The 25231-nt window shown below is 34.3% G+C and overlaps 1 protein-coding gene across 3 annotated transcripts in view; it reads right to left on the reverse strand.

Moving 5' to 3' along the window:
• The window catches only part of LOC123679726 (protein expanded), a 45182-nt gene extending 20743 nt beyond the window's left edge, over positions 1 to 24439 (reverse strand). Inside the window, exons 1-2 of one of the 3 annotated variants that reach the window (XM_045617158.1) lie at positions 23972 to 24439; positions 4252 to 4515 (exon numbers count right to left, since the gene is read on the reverse strand). In XM_045617158.1, the coding sequence (XP_045473114.1) occupies positions 4252 to 4480 (229 nt within the window). In that variant the 5' untranslated portion in view covers positions 4481 to 4515; positions 23972 to 24439. Of the gene's footprint in view, positions 1 to 4251; positions 4516 to 12873; positions 13022 to 23004; positions 23119 to 23971 lie in introns of those variants that run through there. The other 2 variants (XM_045617160.1, XM_045617159.1) reach the window with 2 other exon arrangements.
• Positions 24440 to 25231: the final 792 nt, after the last annotated feature.

Genomic DNA, 25231 nt, shown 5'->3' on the forward strand with positions numbered 1-25231 from the left:
ATTCATAACCGAAAATCTCTTTCTATGGACAAGGCAAAAAATGCATCTAAATTTCGAGGTTTGGAAGGTATAAATCCCAGCAGCGTTTTCGGAAGATTCGTGCACGTCTATGTCAGTATGGCATCCGAGGCACGACACCCTGCCTCTGCTCCGGACTGTACCGGAACGGGCGCATTCTCGGAGTATACAAATGATCTTGATCCCCCCTCTCTCGCAGCCCACTCAGAGCACAGCTACCTGTCTTTACCGCGGCTCGCCGTGCAGTTTTTTTACTCGTTTTTTACCCGCAGGCTGTCTTCATTTTTTATTGACCTGGCCCGACTGAAGAGATGCTAAGGTACGGGCCCGCCGGACGGATTTGTCGCGTGCCGAAGAACGGCTCAACGAAATGTTGCGTAGAACCGCTAGGCCAGCTATATGAGGATATATTAAGATGAGTATTTCGGTATATACTTGATTTAGGTTAGTTTAGAATAAATTTAATGATAAACTTTGATTTTTAAGACGAACAGCCTTGTCAGAACCATTTTCTTTGGAAATTAAAGAGTTTTTCAATAAGAGATTCAATTTTAAGTAGCCCGCTATTTGGAGAACTGTCGCTTTTGAAGCTCCATCCTTTGACATTCAACGAGTAAAAACAACGCCATTACTAAAAATGGAACGATACATGCTTCAGTTACGTATTTAAATTGTTAAAATTTAAAACAAAAATGATGAAAATACTGCAGTCACAGATAACACTAAAGTACTTTACGTGGACCACCTTTTCGGCCGGCAATACTCTCTATTAGTGATGACGTCACACACCGCCATTTAAGTTCTCCTGTCAGTGTTCGGAATCCAAACAAACAAATTATCATTCAAATTAGTAGGTTGTCGTTAAAGAAATTGGCTTATTTTAATAAATAAGATTTAAGGAACGATTTTACTAAGAATTGATAGACAGAAGGCACGAGATTAATGCCAGTAAGTTCGAACTTGAAGTTCAACTAATAAACACGGCTTTTTACAAAATCTGGGGAATGATACAGGATTCAAACTTACTGGTATCAACCTCGTCTGTCTATCAATTAATACTGAAATCGTTCCTCAAATACTCTTATTTATGAAAATAAGTCAATTCCTTCAACGACACCGTACTAATTTGAATGACAATTTATTTGTTTGGATTCCGAACACTGACAGGAGAACTAAAATGGCGGTGTGTGACGTCATCACTAATAGAGCGTATTGAGACACGAATGAACAACACTCCAAAGCTTCTGACTTCACGTCAGTACTTTTTAATTTTTTGTCTACTTCTGAATGAATATTCTTCTTCTTAGACCTTAGATAATGAAGGTTTTTCTAATAAGAAGTTTCATTTTGAATAGTCCACTATCTGGCAGCTGTCACTTTTGACATTTCACAAGAAAAGCTAAGTCATTTCTGAAAATGGAACGATAAACTTCCCAATAACGCATTGAAACTGTTAAAATTCAGACACAGTTCCCAAAAATAAAGCACTTTCGGGTGGTCGTGAAGCACCTTCTAGGTTGGCAATAGTGAAACTGGTCGAAAATTCGAGCTGTTGGGACAAATTAGTGATACGAAGAATCGAAAATTGGGAATTAGTCATTACATCCTATTTTGCATAATTACTAAGGTCTTGAAGCTTTTAAGTTCAGTTGTTACAAGAACTCAATTCCATCATATCTTCGCTGAAAGTTGAAATGCATCAAAATGATCTGGATTTGCATCGGAAAATCATCTTCAATGATGAGACCCATTTTCACCTCGAACACTGCGTTAAAAAGTAGAATTGATAACAAAATTTCCCCAAACAAAGGCGAAAATTGCACAATTTTCTTTTTATTTCATAAAAAAATTCAGTCTGAATCTGTGGTCCATCTTGAGTTCATTAGATATTTCTTTGAATCTTGTCGAAGCCGTCCGCTGAGATCCTGAAGTCCGGCCGGGACTTTAGAAATACCTTTGGCCAGCTGAAGTGGAGCTACTACTCTTGAAATAATTATTTTATCTACGGATGATGTCTGAAGAAGAATTATATGCCCAAACCCACCTAACTACCAAGTAGTTTGGTGTTTCTTGGCTTTTTTTTCTCTTTTCAATTTTTTTTTATCGACGGACTTATTAATATGGCCCCTTATTTGGGAGGAGTTTTTTTGGGACTACCAATACTAGACAGAAAATTAACTTTTGAAATTCTGGGAAGATGCAATGAATGAAAAGTTCCTTAATAACATAGTGAAGAGCAGACAATATTGTGTTGTTCGGACACGTATTTTGTTGCTCGATGGACCAACATAATTCTCCCTTTTGATCGAAAACAAATTGAGTTCTTGGATTAATATAATTTGAGAACATCGATGAAACGTTTTAATATATGGTCCAAACCTGCGTTTGAATTCAATACAAAACAAGTAGAGACGAAAATATTGCTTCTATAAGAATTCAGAATGTAGGTACATTTGATTAGATCTTAATGTAACATTCGTGGAAAATTTATCGATGCTTATGAGTTCATCTTATGACGACTTATGTACACCTTGAGTTTTTACAGATGCCTATTTAACGTTGCAATTTCCAATTACATGTTAGTATAATTATGGTTCAGTCCAACTAGTAATTCCAATAATGTTGTCCCTCAGTTCAGCAATTGATTGTGGACTATATCAATGAATTTTTTCACTTAATTGTCCCACGGTATCGAATTACAAGACCTTGAGAAGGCCAATTGATTGTTTCTCGCAATATGGTAGTTATGGAATTTTTATTTGGGGACAAATAACCACTAATTGAAACCATGAAGGATGATACTTGTCATAAGTTTTTTTTCAAAAATGAATTCAGAGATTATCCGATTTGAAAGGAAATGAAAAATCCAAATTAAATTCCCCAAATTTCTGTATTTAGCTTCGTGATTCGTATATTTTCTATTATATTTCGGCAGTTCTAAACACCTACAGGGCGAGTCAAAAATGTGTACCGAGCTTTCTGGAGGTAATATTACATTGAAAAATAAGCATAGTTTGATGAATGAACTTATGGCCCAAAATGCATATTAAGAGAGATATATATCCTTCCAAAGTTGATAAAATTTGAAAAATTCTACGCATAACTTCTAAATGGTGAATGCCACCAGATTTAAATTTCGTGTATCAATACATGTTTCATTACACTTCTACAATTTTTAATATTGTTATAAAGTGTGCTTTTAGAGGGTGAGTCATGATTTATAGGAAAAAATTAAGGTTATCGATGAATTTCGAGATGAATGAATCTGCTGACATCATGTGACTACAAAAACTCAAATACTTATCTCGAAAACGGTTCAACTTTTCGTATTTGAATAGGAGTACCTTTTTCATGTAATTTTCTTTATTCCATCGAATGCTTCTATTTTTTCACCAAAACGAATACAATGAAAGAAGTTGTCCCAAAAACAAATATGACTCACCCTCTAAAATAGTATATTCTAAAACAAGTTGCAGTTCCAACACGAATGCGAAATGCGAATGCATGAGTGTTGGAATTGCCTTCTGCAACGAGTATTAGACGATATTTTCTTAGTCAAGTTTAGTGAAATATTGTCAAAATTCGGATTATACATCCTAGTGACATTAGTATGGTATGTTGGCAGTTGGTGTGACTGTTAAGAAAATTGACAGATAACGGAATATAAATTTGAATCGTACATTTTGAATTTTAAAATAATTTATAATTACGCATTGAATTCGTGAATTATTTCTGCCGAAATCGATTTAACAACAACAGAATTAAGAGAAATTGCGAATAATGCCTCAAATCATTTCACTTAATCCAAATGATATCATATTGACAATTGATGTATGTTGAATTTTGACAGGATTGGAAGTCTGTGTAGACAACCACAAAACGAAAAATATAACTGAAAACAATGCTGTAGTGAGTTCATTAGAGCACTATTTTTAGTACTGTAATGAACTCATTACGATATTGAAATAGAGAAAAAATGTATTTTAACAGCATACATTTATGCACGAAATTTCAATCTGGTGGCATTCACCGCTTATAAGTTATGCAGAGTTTTTTTTTTATTTTATCAACTTTGAAAGGATATATCTCCCTTAATATGCATTTTGGGTCATTTTGGCAACTCACTATACTTATTTTTGAACGTACTATCACCTCCAGAAAGCTCGTTACACATTTTTGACTCTTCCTGTATACTTGGTATGATTTGCTAACAGAAAAATAAAGAATTCTCACCGCAAATCAGTGCAAGTCCATACAGGTCCGTATCTAACATGCCCTGTTGGGCAAAGTGGAGACATGTCTGCTGGTAGAGCTCTCTTACTCTGGATTTGGCTTGGACGATGAAGTAGAGGGTCTGCTGGTGCAGCAGATGGAGGGCCAAAAACCTGGCTGACGGAGGTAGCGCTGCTGCCGGGCTGCACGCGGCTAGGGGTGCGCTCACCGTGCACAGGCCGGCACGCATGACCCACTCATCTCTTCAGAGGGGTGATCTCTCACCTGAAAACGGGAAATATGAGGAAAATATGCATATATTGTTTCAATGGTATGTTTATTTTGGCAATGACAGACTGAATCAACCTTGAAAACGCCAACAAAACCGGATAATTCCTTAAGTTCGTGTTGTCAACCCTTTATTATGTTCCCTATGTACAGGGTGGGCAAATAAGCGAGGTAAACGGCTATATCTCAGGATCCACTCATCGTAGAGACTTGCGGTAAAAAAATTTACCACTAAAGAGTACAAGAAAACAAACTGGAAATTGTTTTGAAGTTCATACCTCTACCGTTAGGGGGCGTAATAGCTACCGTCGAGTAGAAAAATGAATTTTACTCGAAAATGTTTCATATGAAGTTGAAGAAAAAATATCAACACTGTAATCCCTGGAAAATTCTCTATCTTTTAAAATTGTCACTTTCGATTTTACGACATCAAATAAGGGTAGTTGAAAGAGAGAAATCTGACTGATTGAAACGCCTGAAACTTCAGTTTGGCTAAAATTTTTGAGCAAATTAGATATCGTCTGAAAGATAATGTCTTGTCGATTGAGGACAAAAAATACTCATGATAAATTTGTTTTTGCTGCTTTCGATATGGGGCGCTAAGTCAGAAGTTCATTGTTTTGTTCATTTTACTCCGAAATTTCAGATGTAATGATGGGATTTTCTTAACAGAAACAGAAATTCCATCAAATTTGCATGAAAAAACCTAAAGGTTGCAAAGCGATAATTTCAGGCATTCTGAAGTTATGGCCGAAAGAAGATATTCTTCAACTGATGCACTGCGAAAACCCAAATTGTGTCTTTAGGTTCTGACAGAAACAGAAATCCCATCAAATTTGTATCAAAAAACCAAAAGGTCGCAAAGCGATAGCTTCAGGCGTTCTGGAGTTATGGTGGGCAAATTTCGATGTTTTAGCACTACAACTTTTAATCCAGAGGAGATAGATAAAATCTGATAACTCATTCTCGATCTCTTTTTCTTAGAAACTAACAAGGGTAGTACTCATTTTTAGCCTTCTTTTTTTGTTTTCGAGTTATAAGCAAAAATTGGAAAAATGCCGATATCGAAAAACATTTATATCTCCGCTAATACTGATGATAGAGCTCTGAAATTGAAACATTTACAGGCACCTTATTACGTAGAATCCAGTGACGTGTTTGAATTTTCAAAAGGGTTTTTAATTACGAAGCTATGACCCAAAGTTATGTTTTTTCAAATGGGAACACTAGATTTCTGTGCCATTTTTTGAAAGCTTAATTTTTCCTGATTTCAAAAATATATAACATCGTATGGTTTGTATTGCAATAAATAACAGAAAATGGTCAAAAACCTTTTTTTACCTAATAGTCTCAATATTTCTATGGTTTCAATTGTTGAAGAGCACCGAAAAATTGAACTTCCTATAACCAGAGCCTTCAATCTGGTTATTTCTATGTTTTGTACTAATTTCTACAAAAATCGAATTTAAAATAGTTACGAAAATATAACTGTTACGAATTCGAATTTTGTAGAAATTAGTGAAAAACATAGGAAAAATCAAGATATACCAACAAAGTGTAAATGACCATGTTTTTTTTTCATGGGACACTATGTTTTCCATTGAATTTTCTGAATGCATGAAATAAATGAACCCAAATTTGTTCGAAGTTTCATTATGCTGAAAACGGTAAGTTTTAAGCATATGAAAGTTCCAACGAACTTGGGTTATTTGATTCCATACAATCTGAAAATTCAACAAAAAACAGGTTGTTCCATAGTTTGGTCATTTACACTTTTTGGCACACCCTGTGTATTTTCAAACAATTTGAGAATGTAGCTCTAATGGAGCCTACTATGCCGAGGAAAAATTCGAAAATTTCATCGTCAATGTTTCGAATGCTGCTCTAGGTTCAGTCAATAACTCAAACAGTTATTTTCATTAAGTATCTAACAAAATTAGGTAGTATACAAATACAGTTTTCTCAGACGCTAGTAGTTTCAGATTCAGTTGAATTCAATCGTTTGGGATATATTTTTTTGTTCTTCTCTAGAAAATGTTCGACTGACTCATCTTTAACAGTTCAACTTTTTCACCAATCTCTGATACACCATAAAATGGCGCCGTGAATCGATCTCTGTATATACTTCTCATTTATTTTTCGATTGAAGCGAGCAGAAGGATGATTTCCGGTGGACATAATTATAGTTTCGAAAATCAAGCTTATATCGCAGGAAATACCTGATATGGAAATCATAGCATTCTCGGACTCGTAAGATTGCTACGTTATTTTGTTGAATTTCAACTTGTGACTCATTTTTATTTGCCGATTCAAAGATATTTGCGTAACTTGATCGTCATTCATTAACTACGTTAGAGAGGAATTACGCGAAATAAGACAGCCCGTAATCTGGGAAAATGGCGTTTAATTGATAGTGGTCCAATTAAATATTGATATCTGAACGAATCATCGTGGTTCGAGTCGATAACTCGAAAAGTTAATTCGAGGCATTAAAACTAATTGATGGGATCCTTGTTAAAGGACATTCACACAAAATAAATACCTTTCGATGTCGTATCGATTTAATTAAATTCGGATCAATAAAAAAAATTGGGAATTTGACGGAAGTTAGATTCTTTTGCACGCTTTTTTACAACTGAAATACAGATGTTGGAAGTTCAATTGCTTATTGGATGTTCCTCGAGAATTAGGCCTACTGAAAATCTGTAAATTAGAATAATATTATTCGATATTCTGCACTAAACTATTAATTAATATTTTTGAAACATAGCACTTCCGGTTATACAGGGAATGAAAATAAATTTGTTCGAATAAAAAACCTAAAGAAATATATGTTTTGTCAGTATTATGTTGAATATTCCTATTTTCATTGCTCAAAACGTGAACCGTCTTCATATGTCATGCTCGTGTGACACCTCGGAGTAATAAACATAGATAGAGGGAGCATATGTCATTTTCAGCAAGCAAATTTTGTCCCCAACATGAACTATCAAATTTGACATGAAGCGCGCGGAAATTAAAACATATCAGTGATACGATATTTCACTCAATTCGTGAGTTTATCCACAAAGAACGCACTTCTTATGTCCCATAGTGAATCAACATTTCATAATAACTCGAAATATATTGGAATAAATACCTAAATATATCTGAAATTCAGAAAACAAACTTCAAGCACGCCAAACGACGTGAAACAAACGATGACACTAGGAGAGCAAAAGTTTCCAAACCTTGGATTTCAGCAGGTAGATATAGAAAATAATAAATATTCTGCTTATTATAAATTCGACAATTAGGAAAAATATCGGATTCCAAATATCCAAATTTGCAGATTTAATCGAGAATCACTCAAATAAATATATTTCATTCAATATAATATACATTCATAACGATATAGTAAAATTGTGGATTTGAAAATATATCACAATCCAACAACGTAATCTAACCATGTTGGGGACATGCAAAAATTGCGTGTACTCCTCTATTTCAAAATATTTTTTCTGAATGAATATTCGGAGAAATTATTAATTGTTGATAGTGGACAATGGTATTCTTTAAAAGTAGAAGAATAAAAAAAAGTCCTCATAGAAAATTCAAGTGAGAATAATATTATAAATAGAACGAATGTAAATATGCACATATATGTACTATTTACTCGAACCAATTAAAATTCTCAATTTTCACATCAGCCAAGAATTTTCAGTACATCCGTGTTCCCCAGCAACTCAGTGGGAATAATAATTAATACTGGCATTTAATTTCATATTTTACAAACAATGAAACTCATTATCAATTAACATGACCATGGAAGAATGTTAATAATAATGGAATAAAAATGGATGACCTCAACATCTAATTACTCGATTTTAAATGCAGCTCATCATTGAATCGTTTGTTAGTATGTTCGCGAATTCCTTTCTTAGAATATATGAATGAAAAAAAAACATAAACAAAAACTTGGACAATAGCAATTAAGAGTAAATTTAATACTTGTTTGTTCGTTTCGTTTGAACGTCATTGAATTTGTACACATGGCAGGGTTTTCGCTTACTTGTGTGGAATTTTGAAAGCAGCATACTCTCCAGAAACTGATTATTGTTTTCTCCATTTTTATAATGCGTTTTTATATTAACAGGCCAAATGAAAAGTCCCCGGTTTAACATAGTAAAACACATTTTTCTGGCAATATTCGATTTTATTATTCAACATATTTGCCTTCGAGGGCGATACAGCGATTATAGCGATCTTACAACTTTTCGAAACCATTTTTGTAGAACGATTTGTCTTTCTCTTCAAAATAGGCCTCAGTTTTGGCGATTACTTCTTCATTGGCGCTAAAATTCTTTCCAGCGAGCATACTTTTGAGGTCTGAGAACAGGAAAACGTCGCTGGGGGCCAGATCTGCCGAATACGGTGGCTGCAGAAGCAATTCGACGCCCAATTCATGCAATTTTGCCATTGTTTTCATTGATTTGTGACACGGCGCATTTTCTTGATGAAACAGTACCCTTTTTTCTTCAAATGGGGCCGTTTTTTAACGATTTCATCCTTCAAACGATCCAATAACGCTATATAATGATCGCTGTTGATGGTCTGGCCCTTTTGGAGGTAATCAATGAATATTATACCTTGCGCATCCCATAATACTGATGCCATAACCTTGCCAGCTGACTGTTGTGTTTTTCCTCGCTTTGGATTCGGTTCATCGTGTGCAGTCCACTCAGCTGACTGTCGATTGGACTCCAGGGTGAAATGATGGAGTCGTGCTTTTCCATTTTTTTTTCAAGTAACAGAAGTAGCTACACTCACAACGCAATATCTCACAAACTGTGAGTCTGCTGTCAAATTTTGACATGTATCGTTTGAAGGTTGGTGCTAAGCTGAATAAAAATCATATCTTGTTTGGACTTATAACAGGATATGGATTCAATACTAGCACCGCCATCTCTGCATCAGACCGGGGCCTTTTCAATAGGCCTAATACTCTCCAAAACTGATGATTGTTTTCTTCATTTTTATCATGCGTTTTTATATTATGCCTATATAATTCGAAGATATGCCTTTTTTTGAATTCCTTTTGAATGGATATTTCCTTTGTCAAAATTTCTCGATATTTCTCTTTCGATTTTAATGAAATGTGAAAAATATGACTAGAGAAATTAAATATTAATAGGAATTTAATTTCTTTCAGGAGGGAATGACAAGGAAGTCATACCCAATGGCAGAGAATTATCGTTTGAGAACATTGAAAATTCTAAAATTGCAGACGTTGTGATGAAATGATAGAGCGCTCAATAAAGAAATTAAAGAAAGCTAATTCGATCAAGAATTCCTGAGTGTTCACACCAAATAACGATGCCTAATGAAAATTCTTTCAACATCACTATTTCGCATAGTGAGAAATACCGACACTGAATAAATTCAATCCTAATCGAAGTGAATTACCGTAATGGACACACATACTATACCGTATGAGATATACTCGGCAATACAGGAAAGCTATTATTTTTTATCAGACGCAACAAGCTTACACCGAATAGATTTTTAAACCATTCATACAACATGCATTTCCTCTTCGAACAAGTGGTAGTAGAGAATCTCAAGTTAGATCGGCTTTCACTAATGTGTTTACCGGATGAAGATTATATTTTATCAAAGAAAACACGTGTCTGAACATAAAGGGTTTTTTAATGAGTGGTTTCATTTTGAATATGCCGCTGTCACTTTTAAAGCTGACATCTTTTGAAATTTGACGATAAAAAACTACATTACTAAAAATGGAACGATACTCGTTTCAGTAACACATTAAGTTTATTTAAATTCACTACAGAAATGGTGAAAATTTTGCAGTCACAGATCGCAAGTAGCTTGACATTTCAACTAACTACTTGACTTGAAAATCAAGCTCGTGAAATATTGCATACTTGAGCTTGACTTGACTTTAGATATTTATTGCTTGACTTGATATCAAGCTACTTGATATTACTTGAGCTTGATGTGCACGCGTCGCACTGCAATCTCGTGCACGCTTAGACTAAATAAGGGGATTCCTCGAGCGCCGAGAGACTGAAGCATTCGCCAGTGTGACTTTACTAGTAGTTTTTTCACATTTCTATGAAATCTTTCGGTAGAAAAATAAGGTAGTTTCAGAAATATATTTCCAAACTTGGCCGAAATGGCCAAGGATTTTTTGTCAACGCCAGCATCTTCAGCTCCTGTTGAAAGACAATTTTCCAGAGTTGCTCTTACAGTTACAAAAACCCTCAAAAGGTTAGGCGACAAATCTATAAGATGCCATGTGTCTCAGATTCTGGATGGAAAATTATTAAATCAAACAAAGCCTGGAGGTTCCTCGATATTAAGAAACTTTATTGTTTATTTTGTTATGATTTAAAGTGATTTGATTTATTCTGTTTGAAAAAAGTTGATATTTTCGATTTTTTTATACAATAAGTTGAATAAATAAAAGAGTTTCCGCAAGTTTCCTTCTCATTTCATAATTTTTTTATTTTTCTACATTCATGCAAAAATCAAAACTTTATTGAACTATATTTAGTGGAAAAAGAAGTTCTTTATTGCACTCATCTGTCATTCTACTTCAACGTGCTATCATCATGACAAACAAATATTTCAGCCTGAAGGAAATAACGATGTACAGTTACCAAGTACTAGTACGTTTACAGCAGTAACAAATCAAGAAGTGGATTTAAAAAGTACTTCACTACGAAATATTCATATTGAAAATTGCACCAATTGTTCATTCACTTTCAACATAGAGGGTAAAAATAAAGTTTGAGTTAAATTGTTCGTAACGTATTAGTTCCTTTTTCAGTGCAAATCGATATTAATAATAAAGTATTCAAGTTGCGATTTTCATTTTCCTACACCTAGTGCCGCACCTCAATAAATCATTTTTTGCTTTTTGCATGAACGTAGAAAAAATGTTGTATGCAACTCGTGCAAAAATTGTTTATTGCACTTGTTGCATAAATAACTATTATGCAACACTACCCAATAAAACCGCTAAAAATCAAGTAGCTTGATAAATAAATACTAGATTTGAGATTGAAAAACTACTACTTAGACTTGAGCTTGACTTGAAATCAAGCCAAGCCGTGAATCCCAAGAAACATCGTATCTTCGCTGCTTGGGTCCTTGAAATGCAGCGAAAAATCATCTTCAGTGATGAGTCCCATTTTCACTACGAAAGTACCTACGTTGTTGCATTTGGGACTGGCTTGTTCATCAAACTAACCAAAATTCAGTGGAAATCTCACAATATACTAACCAGCAACCATCCCAATATTCATGTATATTCAGACTTATCATTATTATTATATTATTTATATTTCATTCTATTATATTCTATATTTCATTATTATTATATTATTATTATTTCATTCAGATAAAATATAATTTTCATTCGGTAAGTGTCTTAGAGAAGGTCGATCTCACTTGGGATCTTAACCTATGGGTAAATATTTTCGATCGCAATGGCGTGTAGGTGTAATCTGCGTTTCACCATATTATCGAGGAGGCTATTTTTCCGCCAGATAAGAAAACCGTGTAGTCGCCTAGGAATGCCTGTTCCAAACAATAAACCCGGTCAAACGGAATATGTTCGAGTATTCCATTCATTTACGTTTAATGCTTCATTTATCTCCAACATAAATTATCATAATTTACTGGTATTTATCACGGCCACTACCGTTTTTCGCTCGGTTTAATATCACTTGTTGAAATTCAACCTGAGTATTAAATATCATCGGAATTGATAGTCATTACTTGGGAATTTATGGATTGCATATGAAAATTATAGTGATGGAACTGCACGCAGCATCAGTCTCAGAAATGAACACGAAAAAGACCAAATGACAGATTCCTCGGACCATTTTAAGAAAAGTCCCTAATCATGCACCCGCAAACGCTTCGTTTATTTTTTCTCATAGTTTTTTTCTGATAGCATCTCTCAGGAATTCTTTATCGTGAAAATGGGTTTAAGTGCCATAAATCTGTTCTATTTTTCTTTGATGTATTCGATTCGGCGCATGAAATAGCAACGAAAAATAAAAAACATATTCTGTGTCCAATATTTCCATCTATTGTCAAAATGATGAGATCAAGAGTTGAACGAACACAATAGAGCACTGTAAACACAGAAAATGTCTAATGTCCAGTTGAATGAGAGAACTTAGCGATAAGAACAATATTACAATAACTTGAACTCACAATCACAAACACTTTTTAACATAGGTAAACCTAATAAATGATTGCAAATTATTACAACCAATTTCAGACGACAATAATTTATTGAGAGATTAAGCAATTTGTTGAATGAATTTTGTGTGCACTTACCTCGTGAGTTAAAAGATATGGTGTCTGTGAATTCACCCCCTAATCTGGTGGCAGAAGGTGGTTATGTGGATAGGTGAAAGGGATGAATAACCTCTTCTGCACCGGCTTCGTGGTTATCACTTAATTCTAGTATCACACAGTTCACTCGAAATTGCTTAATCAGTTTTTAACAGAAGAACAGGAATTGAAATATATAAAGATGATGATGAATTTTAAGTAAGCAATGAACTTAAGTTTGATAACTTTCCGAATAGATAAGCACAGTTCGACACTTGAGAAAATTATTAATTAATGGCGATGTTTGTTTACCGACCGGGATCATTCCGCGGCCGCAGGTGGCGCCAACAAACAACAAATTTTCTGCAGGAACTACAGGGTACAATCACGACGTAACACAAACTTTATTAAACTATCCAAAAATGATATTTTGCTACCTACTTAATTCCCTGGTCGTGGTTTGTTTCGGTTTAGTTTTCTTGCATGAAGAGTTCGTAACGATCTCAAGCAATAATTTTTTAACCAATTTCCTCTGTTTTGAATTCGATTGAAGTCATCTTTACTCTCACAAAATCGATTATAATTTCGTTTCATTATAAGAAAGCCACAAAATCGTGAAGTTTCAAATGTGCATCGACACTTAGGAGATGGTAAATCCATAAATTTCAATAAATTGAATAGAACTCAATTGAGAATATTGAAATGGTATTAAGTAGCACGACAACTTTCTCCGCATCATACAGTATTCATGCATAGGAGTAAAATATAGTAGTATGAATGAATGATGCAGTAATACCAGTAATGGGTGTGTTTTAATTGCCATCTTTCATTCCTTGTTATCACCAGACGTAAATTTATTCTTAGTCTATCGTTATTCCGGTTAGGCTTGAAGCCACTCTATTGTCTTCTCTTTTTATGATTTATTTATTTCCTTGTTTGGGCGGTTGTACTTCAAATATGGATTGTATCTAACCAAAAAAGTTCATCGGTTTTGTATTCAACATAAATCTCCAAGCATACTTGTTTAGTTATTTATTGAAAACACTTGTTCACATAATCTCAATATCTATCTTCTACACAAGGTTTTCTAATAAGGGGTTTCATTTTAAATAGCCAGCTATCTGGGCAGCTGTCATCTTTTGACATTTGGATGATATAGTTTTTAGTGGTATACCTTCCTCTATACAATGAAATAAGTATCCACTTTCTTTTGAAATATACTCGTTTTTTTTATATCAAAATGAAACTTCTTATTGGAAAACCCATTACATGACCATTTTATACAATCGATTTGTCAATTATGTTACCCTTTTGTTATAGAGGCTTGAAAGGAAAGCTAAATGAAGATTTATTCATAACCACCGTGAATTACAATAGCCTCGACAATAGCATAGAGTGAAAATACCAATTTCATCAATACTGGTGAACGGTTGTGTTACAATAAATTGTACCATCTAAACATTTCTTCCTTTGCATGAACAAAACGAATAGCAAGTGAAAGTTTTTAATCAACGGTATCTAGAATATATCACTTTATACATATGTAGTTCAGGTATGAAAAGAATTTTCCAGCTAATACCATTATTCTCTAATGGGTGATTCACGGTGTGAGTCCCACAGCTGGGTTTTTTCTATGTGAATCAGATCCGATGAATTTCTATTCAGAATAGGGTTGAATAGTTGAATAGTTCTTCAGTGATGAATTCTGTTGGGAAATACTCTGTATTTGTTTATCGTATCGATAACCTGTGTGAATTGCTCGAATAGTTATTAGGTTGAAATGCGGTTGGTTCAATAGAAATATTTCACAAATGAGTAAGCAATGTCAACACTTCTAATCGTCTGCACACATTTCGAAATAATCAGTCTTTCGATGCTGACAAATTTCAGGATAGTTTTAGATTTCACAAGACGAAATATATGTAATGAATACTGAAATACGATCGCATATGAACAACTTTTATCTACTCCATCATTGATGATTCTTCCACAGTTCTTTTCAAGGCGAAATGATGTGATTTCTTTACTCAACTGCGTGTATTACATCTGTTTATAATCGAATCGCATCAGGAAGAATATTTCTCGAAAATATTTACAGTTTTTATTTTGGATAGTGATATAGGATCATGAAATAAATTTTCCAATGAGAGGTTTCATTTCGATATAAAAAAGGTATATTTTAAAAGAAATCAATGCATGCTCATTTCGTTGTAAAGAGGAAGATATAAAGCCAATTGTAAAGTCCCCGGTCTGATACACAGATGGCAGTGCTAGTTTTAATTAATTAATCCATATGATTTTCAGTTAGTACCAACCTTAAAACGATACGTGTCAAAATTTGACAGCAGTCCGACTATTAGTTTGTGAGATGATGCGTTGTGAGTGTTGCTACTTTTGTCATTTGAAAAAAGATGGAAAAGAAATTTCACAATTTTCAAAATTTGTTTGAAGCTGTTTAAGTGCAATGAACCTGAATATGTAACGTATGGATGAAAAATGGCTCCATCATTTCACTCCGGAGTCTAATCGACAGTCACCTGCACTGCACACGATGAACCGAATCCAAAGCGAGGAAAAACAGAATAGTCAGCTGGCAAGGTTATGGCATCAGTATTCTGGGATGCGCAAGGTATAATATTTATTGATTACCTCCAAAAGGGCCTGACCATCAACAGCGATTATTATTAAATAGTTTAAAGGATGAAATCGTTGAAAAACGGCCCCATTTGAAGAAAAAAAAGGTGTTTCATCAAGACAATGCGCTGGTCACAAATCAATGAAAACAATGGCAAAATTGCATGAATTGGGCTTCGAATTGCTTCTTCATCCACCGTATTCACCAGATCTGGCCCCCAGCGACTTTTTCTTGTTCTCAGACCTAAAAGAATACTCGCTGGAAAGAAATTTAGCGCCAATGAAAAAGTAATAGCCGAAACTGAGGCCTACTTTGAAGCGAAAGACAAATCGTACTACAAAACTGGTATAGAAAATTTGGAAGATTGCTAATCACTGTATCGCCCTCGAAGGCTACTATTTTGAATAATAAAATCGAATTTAGCTAAAAAAAATGTGTTTTACTATGGTAGACCGGGGACTTTTCAATTGGCCTGTTATTCTTAATTGTTCTTTAGCGACGAACACGATTTCGATTCATCACATCACTAACTAGTCGCAACAGCTTAACTATTGCAACAGTTTCACTATTGATGGCCGAGAAGTTGCTTCACGACGATTCAAAAGTACTTTAGTTTTGCGAACTGTGACTTTTTACAATTTTCTTTTTTCTAGTCAAACATCAAGAAATGACAGCTTCAAAAATGACACCTGCATAGTTGGCGGTAAGATGTCTAAAAACCAGGTGTATGAACTGATTAGTTTTTGTTTTGCCAATTTTGAGAATATTAGTTAAGCTTCGTTATGTCAACTGTAGGTAGCGCTATCAACAAATTAAGATTCTTGTTATTTATTATTTACGAGTTTTGTACCTATATGTATATCTTTCATTATAGTTATGATCCTTGGAAGTAATTCTTGTAATTGAAATACCAATAAACTCTCTCTATTACAAATATTTGAATTCATTCCAGTAAACGTTTCGTGTTTTGTTTCACGACTTTGCACGATCATACTCGGTTACACATCGCTTTTGATTGGTCAGTATCGGGTTTTAATTAATGTATCCAATCAAAATCAACGGAAATGACAAGTATGACATTGCGGCGCCGCCACGAACTAAAACTAATATTTTCAATTTGGTCGAATGTCATTGCATTCAAAATTTGACGAGTGCATTCACCATGTTTTTAGACATCTTAGTTGGCGGATTATTAAAAATGAAACTTCCTATTGGACAACCTTTTATATTATGAAAAATATCAGTGATCTGTTCAGCTCGAACTTCTCCATAGGTAGTTGTGGCATTTTTCCATCTAGCGTCAGAAGGGAGTCCGTCTATTTTCTGGTACCAGTACATAAAACAAGTTTGAAAGATCATTGTACCTCGTGAATGAAGAATCGATCGGAATGGAAAGTGAGTCCAGCGCGAGTGTTGAGGAAACAAGACGGAATGCCACGAAGTGAAGAAACAAGTCTAGAGAGGAATTTCCGCTGTCGATTCTCACAACGTTGAAAAAAATTATTCTACTCGTCCCCGTCTTTGGAATCCCATCGTCAGACGGGACGGAAAATGGAGCAGGATTTGCATTATTCAAAATAACAAATTTCAATCGCTACGGCGCAGGATGTCATCTATCAATTAGCATGAGGAGATTCCTGTGAGAACTTTTCGATCGAATTATTACACCAGACCTTGTTTGTTATCAATCGAATCGGTCAATAGACTAGCCGAAAGGAGCATTTTTTTCGTTTGTGAATGAACGCCGTTAGGTTATTTCTCTATTTCAGTATCGTAATCAGTTCATTACAGTTCTAAACACAGTGCTGTAATGAAATAATATAATTTGGATTTAGTGAAATGACTTGCAACATTATTCGCAATTTCTCTTGATTCTGGTGGTGTTAAATCGATTTCGTTAAACATAATTCACGAATTTAATGCGTTATTGTAAATTATTTCAAAATTCGAAACGTACGATTCATAACCAAATTCCGTGATCTGTCAATTTTCGTAACAGTTACCTAAGATGTCTAAAAACCAGGTGTATGGACTGATTAGCTTTTGTTTTGCCAATGTTGAGAATATTAGTTAAGCTTCGTTATGTCAACTGTAGGTAGCGCTATCAACAAATTAAGATTCTTGTTTTTTATTATTTATGAGTTTTGTGCCATTATGGACCTACAATATATATGTATATCTTTAATTATAGTTATGATTTATGGAAGCAATTCTTGTGATTGAAAAACCAATAAACTCTCTCTCTATTTCAAATGTTTGAATTCATTCCAGTAAACGTTTCGTGTTTTGTTTCACGACTTTGCACGATCATACTCGGTTACACATCGCTTTTGATTGGTCAGTATCGGATTTTAATTAATGTATCCAATCAAAATCAACGGAAAAAGATGGAAATGACAAGTATGACATTGCGGCGCCGCCACGAACTAAAACTAATATTTTCAATTTGGTCGAATGTCATTCCATTCAAAAATTGACGAGTGCATTCACCATGTTTTTAGAGATCTTACAGTTACCACAACTGCCAAGATACAATACAAATGTCACTAGGATATATAATCTGAATTTTTCATTGAATTTCGACAATATTTCACAAAACTTGACTGAAATAGAGAAAATTTCATCTAATACTCGTTGCAGGAGACAATTCCAACACTCATGCTTTACAAACTCGCTCTTTCATCGCTAGTTTTCAAATTTCCCATTCGTGTTGAAATATGAGCCCATTCTGCAACTCGATTCAGAAAATATATTATGTGGAAAAATGAGGAAAGCTCAATAAAAGATCACAAGATGTAGGAATATCCAAAGGTGCAATTTTTTATCAATTTTCTGTTTGAATTTTTTATGGTTCTAATGACGCAACCAACATGACATTCTGATTGAAGCTTATTGTGATTCTATATTTGGGTACTTCAGATTCTGAACTCGAAAGGATTTGTCTTGCATTTTTATGGTTTTGATGAAGCTATCAACACAAGATTCTAAATTCTTTTATTCCAACACCGCTTACCAATTGTGCTAGACCTCACAGTTGATGAAAATTAAAACTCAAAATTTGGAAAAAGAACGTAAAAATTGGATCTCCACACAATAATCGTTATCTCTCCCAAAATATTGGTTATAGCCCCCACGAATAAAAACGTTTTCAATACTATTTAGAGGGCACTACAGGAATATCGAAAACCGTTAGAGATACAGGGCGGCTTAACAAAATTTGGTTTTTCGCCGTGCATCAGTTGAAGAATATCTTCTTTCCACCATAACTTCAGAACGCCTGAAACTATCGCTTTGCGACCTGCAGGTTTTTCATGCAAATTTTGTGGAATTTCTGTTTCTGTTAAGAAAATCCTATCCTTATATTCGTAATATCGGAGTAAAATGAACAAAACAATGAACTTCTGACTTAGCGTCCCCTGTCGAAAGCAGCAAAAACAAATTTATCATGAGTATATTTTGTCCTCAATCAACAAGATATTATCTTTCAGACGAGATCTAATTTGCTCAAAAATGTTGAGCCAAACTGAAGTTGCAGGCGTTTCAATCAGTCAGATTTCTTCCTTTCCCCTACCCTTATTTGATGTCGTAAAATCGAAAGTGACAATTCAAAAAGATAGAGTATTTTCCAAGGATTACAGTGAAGATTTTTTTTCTTCAACTTTATATGAAACATTTTCGAGTGAAATTCATTTTTCTACTCGACGATAGCTATTATGCCCCCTAGCGGTAGATGTATGAACTTCAAAACAATTTCCAGTGTGTTTTCTTGTAAACTTTAGTGGTAAAATTTTTTTACCGCAAGTCTCTACGATGAGTGGATTCTGAGATATAGCTGCTTACCTCGCTTATTTGCCCACCCTGTACATTATCGATTAACTGGAATACTGGGGATATAAGTCCCGCTTCATTGTATAGAAGAAATACTAAAATTGTAAGTAACAATTATAACAAAAAAAATAAATAACTCGAACATCACCTGATGTTCGAGTTGAACGATATCCATCACAAATGTCTGAGGCGTGTAAAACTATTTAACACCTCTTGAAATACAATGATGGCACCCTTCAACAGTTACTGATAAAGGCAGTAATCCCATATCAACAAAAGAATTCCGAGACGTCCTTGGCTCACAAATAACTGAACAATAGATGCTTCATTGCGGTATAATTCTTGACACTATTATCTCTTTACACAGGGATCAACATTTTTGCAACAACGACATGCTGTTAACACTCAATGAAAGGCGGTTTTGGTGTATACCTAACTATGCTAATTCTTGGTGGTTTATGTTTTGACGTGAATAGAATAGAAAAAAGGTAGTATTATACGTCCAATTTATGGAAGTTGTTGAAAAACTTCAACCATAAATGAAGTAAGGCCGTTCTGTCCTATAAATAGCATTTATTTACATTTCTAACTGAACGACAAATGCAATGGAATGATACTGATAAGGTTTACCATGTCTGGAACTTTAGATAATTGAAATACATAGTGAAGGAATTCACTACAAAAGAGTCAAGGTCTAAATATTCATAAAGACTGATTTTTTTTGTGGTTTTGCAAAGCAAACTTGGAGTGGAAAAGAGAAAATTCTGATTGAAAAACAAATAATTGTCACAACATAATTTATATCATCCTAACAACTTCAATCTTGAGTTATTGAAAATATAGAAGTGTGAAATACCTTTTTTCTTCGAAATAACTCCGAGTACATCGTGAAGTGTGCATCTCAGCCTTGAAATAACTCATTCAAATGAGCTTCCTTGGAAGAACCATTCGATAAATGATTTCCATGCATTTTTCAAGATAATTATGTGTCACTTGTATTGTTTAAATAAATGGAGAGAATGAATGATGAATGCCTTTGACATGCTTCAATGTATTACAGCACAGCAGTGGTAATGATACAGTAATGAATCGATATCACACCTTTGAATTCAATACTAGCTGATTTGTTCCACCAATAGAATGGCATTAATAAATTACAAGAATTATTCTATGGTGAGACATCAATAAGAACTATTCAATTATGGGTTCTTTGAAGCTTTTTTATCTGTGGCTTTATGCTTCTATCACGGGTTTTTAAAGGAGAAGCAGGGGCGTAACTACCGCCGTCTAGAACCTCAGAAAAAAGTCACGAAAATAAAAAAAGAATATTTTCTCTAATTCTGTGGTTATTCCGTTCATTCTTCCACATCTTGTAGAACAAAATCGTGCGAGAATATATCAGAAACGCACAGTTTTCATGGTTATATTTTATTATTCTATGTTGGTACTCTGAACTTTCCGCCACGGCTTTATCTGTCAATTCATCAATTTGCCTTAAAGAAATCAGTTCTGCCAACCAACATTTTTCAATGCAAAAATCACTAAAATATATTTATGGAAATATTTCATTAATTTCAATGAAAATGCAATGAATTAGAGAAAATAATGTATAATACTCGTACAGAAGGCTCATTCTTCCACTCGTTCATTCCAAAACTCGCCACTTCGTGGCTCGTTTTTGAATTTTGAACTCGTGGAAGAATATCAATGCCTTCTGCACTTGTATTATAAATAACTATTCTGCACTGGGTTTAGCAGGCGCCCAACAGCTGGCAACACAGGACTGCAGAGGCGTGCCAGCAGACATTAGTTATTACCGAGGTTATTACAAGATTCCCTAAACAACTGTTTAAGCAATTTATTCTTATAATAATATGTTGTTTTTTTTTGTGAAAAACCCTTTATTCAGGTCCCCAAACTAATTTCACTAATTTTTAAACAAGGCCTCTCTGGGGCAAGCTACATCACCTATAAGGAGAGTAAACTCTACGATTCTGCAGTTCAATGAGGAATTTATTCAAAAAACTTGACTGATAGGTATTTTTCTTTTCTATTTATTTTGTATATTATTTCTTTTTTTGGATTTGTCATCCACCATTCATATTATGGAAACTTGGACAGGTTACTTGGTCAAAGAGAACTCTGATTTCTAGTTCCTCATTGCTGGTACCTTTTCCGAATAGTCTAATCTATTACAAGATTAAGAAGTGTGAGATCTAAATCTTCAAACTTAGCTCTTTACGAAATCATAATAAAATTTTTGTAGTATATATTTACTTAAAAACATCTCCAAGGTCTCCAAGATTGCATTATGAATGATGAGCGCCCAAAATCTTCTGACGCATATTCGATGTTTCTCTCAAATTTAATTTTCTATGCTTCGAAATGGTTAATCGAGTTTTGGCAAGATATTTGTTGAGATTTCAGGAATTCTTTATTGTGAAAGTGGGTTTAAGTATATCTGTGTATTTTTCTTTGATGTATTCGATTCGGCACATGAAATAGCAACGAAAAATAAAAAACATATTCTGTGTCCAATATTTCCATCTTTTGTCAAAATGATGAGACCAAGAGTTGAACGAACACAATAGAGCACTGTAAACACAGAAAATGTCTAATGTCCAGTTGAATGAGAGAACTTAGCGATAAGAACAATATTACAATAACTTGAACTCACAATCACAAACACTTTTCAACATAGGCAAACCTAATAAATGATTGCAAATTATTACAACCAATTTCAGACGACAATAATTTATTACGAGATTAAGCAATTTGTTGAATGAATTTTGTGTGCACTTACCTCGTGAGTTAAAAGATATGGTGTCTGTGAATTCACCCCCTAATCTGGTGGCAGAAGGTGGTTATGTGGATAGGTGAAAGGGATGATTAACCTCTTCTGCACCGGCTTCGTGGTTATCACTTAATTCATATCACACAGTTCACTCGAAATTGCTTAATCAGTTTTTAACAGAAGAACAGGAATTGAAATATACTATAAAGATGATAGATGAATTTTAAGTAAGCAATGAACTTAAGTTTGATAACTTTTCGAATAGATAAGCACAGTTCGACACTTGAGAAAATTATTAATTAATGGCGATGTTTGTTTACCGACCGGGATCATTCCGCGGCCGCAGGTGGCGCCAACAAACAACAAATTTTCTGCAGGAACTACAGGGTACATTCACGACGTAACACCTAATCTTCAGAAAAACCTCACATTTAGGAGGATGCAGATCAACTTGCACAATTTAGGTACAATTCCTCAATTATAAAGAAAGAATTTTTTATTTCAACTCAATCATTTATCAATTTAGTATTGTATCATCGAATGCCCTCCTTATTGCAAGAATTTCTCAACTATTCAAAATTGAAACTTTCAACATGATGAGATATAAGTAATTCAATTTCAATAATCTGTTTTCTGCTTCGTTTCATAAATCATCATCAAGCCATGAAGTACAATCCACAATAAATAATATGGGTGTAAAGATTTACACATTTTATTTCAGTTTCGAGTATTTCTTTTGAAAGTTCAGGTGCGAATGTATTGAAGCTTTTTCAGTACAGCATTCAGCATTCACTTGTTATTTAGGCTTATCATCAATGTAGTCGTTAACACTCTTCGAAAATCTATTCATTCTTCAGTCTCAAATCGTTTTTAGTACCTAAAATCTCTTCTTCATTTACCATAACAATAATAGGCACTATTGTAGACGAATAACTGTAGTCAGGTAATAAATTGTTTGAAGAATAACACATTATCACTCTGAATGTGGTAAATGACATGTTCACCGACACTATCACTTGATGCCGACTGACAGATAATATCCGAGTACACAAAGTGAAGGCACTTCAAATAACAATGAGTGATTAGGAAGAGTCATTTCAAATAAACATTAATCTCTATTCTTCGAGATAAACCTATCACGACCAATCAATTCGTTCCATCTTGAGCCCTACAGTTTGCTATTAGAACTTTAATCCTGTCAAGATGCATCCAACAAGACTGTTGCAGTCATCAGGGTTATTAACCACAATGTTTTTTTTTCCATTTCATGGTTGCATAAAAAGATGCAAAGGATCATAAATTCCAGTTTGGTAATTCAAGACGCCAAAACCAAGGTCATGGTCAAACTCATAGCATTATTTGGATAGAATTCAATTCCTTATTTCCTGCCATAATGTTGATATCAAATTAGGCAAATTCTGATCATACTATGATAAAATTAATAAACGTCATTCTTATGGAATTCCATTTTCCTCATTCGATTTCATCCATTTTTTTTAAAGAAAAATGTTTAGGCTTCACTGGCATTATTAAGCGTTGTATAAACTTAGAGTCAAGAGAAATAGAAAGAAATCAGTAATTAATTTGCCGATATAGAAATAATACAGAGAAAATGTATATCGCGATATAGAAATTCGAAATATGTTACCAATAAAAACAAGTTTGTGGTTTCATGAATTTTAATCGAGTTTTAAATATAGAATGTTAAAATACAATTTATATTCAGCATAAAGTTAAAAAAAGAAATAGTTCGATAAATTATTGATCGTACATATTAATGAGAAACATGAAGTAGCTGTTAGTGTTTATTAGAAAAACCTAGATATATGTAAAAAGAAACGTACCATGTAGTTAAAAAACCACTAAGACGGACTGGTATATTCCCCAAAAGTTGTGTAAATCCTTAATCGTTGAGGTGAAATTAGTGGAAAAACTCGAATCACTAGCACAGCACACAAACACTCAGCTCGTAACTCCACGTGTTCTTAGTACCCTGAAGAGCACACATCAACCGGCAAAGGTGTTCTTCAACTAAATTTCCCATTTCAACTCTGGAGCGGTCAGGTACATTCTGAAGCAAAACATCGCTGGAATGCAGTGGACCAGTTTGGAATCATTAATGATTTTAACCGGGTCGTACATTCACGTTCACCTCACAATTGTACGGCAGAATGGTACATTCCGCGGAACAAGTTTGACTGGTATTCACAGATCTAGAGGCTATGCGGATCGTAGTAAATTTATGGTGCCGAGTGTACGAAACTCAGGTGTGTATAGTACCTGGGTTGAGATTACATTCCTCGAGTTATGTGCTGCATTCCACGCGGTGAAAATCCATGTAACCTCGAACAGGGTTCTTTGGCGCGTTTTGGTTAGTATGTAATGTTTATTAATCCATTCCTGTGGATGGAGCCGGGGTGGGGGGAGAAGAACAATCGACCTTGATCATGGTCAGTTACCAAAATTCGAAATACATACAAATTAAAACGAGTCAGGGTTTTGTCTCACTGAAACGTTTAATGGGTTTAAGGGAATATTGGAGCAATTGGTATCAGCGAAGATGTTTACACTATACATACCTCCAAAAATGCTGAAAAATTAGAAAATCATAGGAAGTGGGGATTTTTTGAGTGCTTGTTCATACTAAAATCTACCACAGCTTGATCTCCTCCAGACTGAGGTACCTCATTAATTGTTCGGAAAATGAATCAAAAACATTATTAACAAGGCTGCAAGTGTTCCAAAATAGAACTATAAAAATATTATTGAACTATGGCATGTTAACACCTACATCAATATTATATAAGGACACTAAACTTTTGGACATTCATAACCTAAAGAAATTGGAACAAGTTAAACTGATTCATGGCATGACGAACAATTATATAAAGTCAAATTATAGATTTACAGTAGTACAGGATGTGCATAGTCATAACACCCGAGATAGAGATACCATCAGAAGTGAACTCAGGTTTACAAGGAAAGCCCAGGACTCCCCAATTTACCGAGCAATAGAAGCATTCAACCAAATACCACCAGAAATAAAGTATATAAGAACTAAAAAAAACTTTAATATTAAGCTTAAGTTGTACCTGAAAGATTTA

The sequence above is a fragment of the Harmonia axyridis genome, chromosome 5, assembly GCF_914767665.1.
Source record: "Harmonia axyridis chromosome 5, icHarAxyr1.1, whole genome shotgun sequence".
Classification (NCBI taxonomy): domain Eukaryota; kingdom Metazoa; phylum Arthropoda; class Insecta; order Coleoptera; family Coccinellidae; genus Harmonia; species Harmonia axyridis.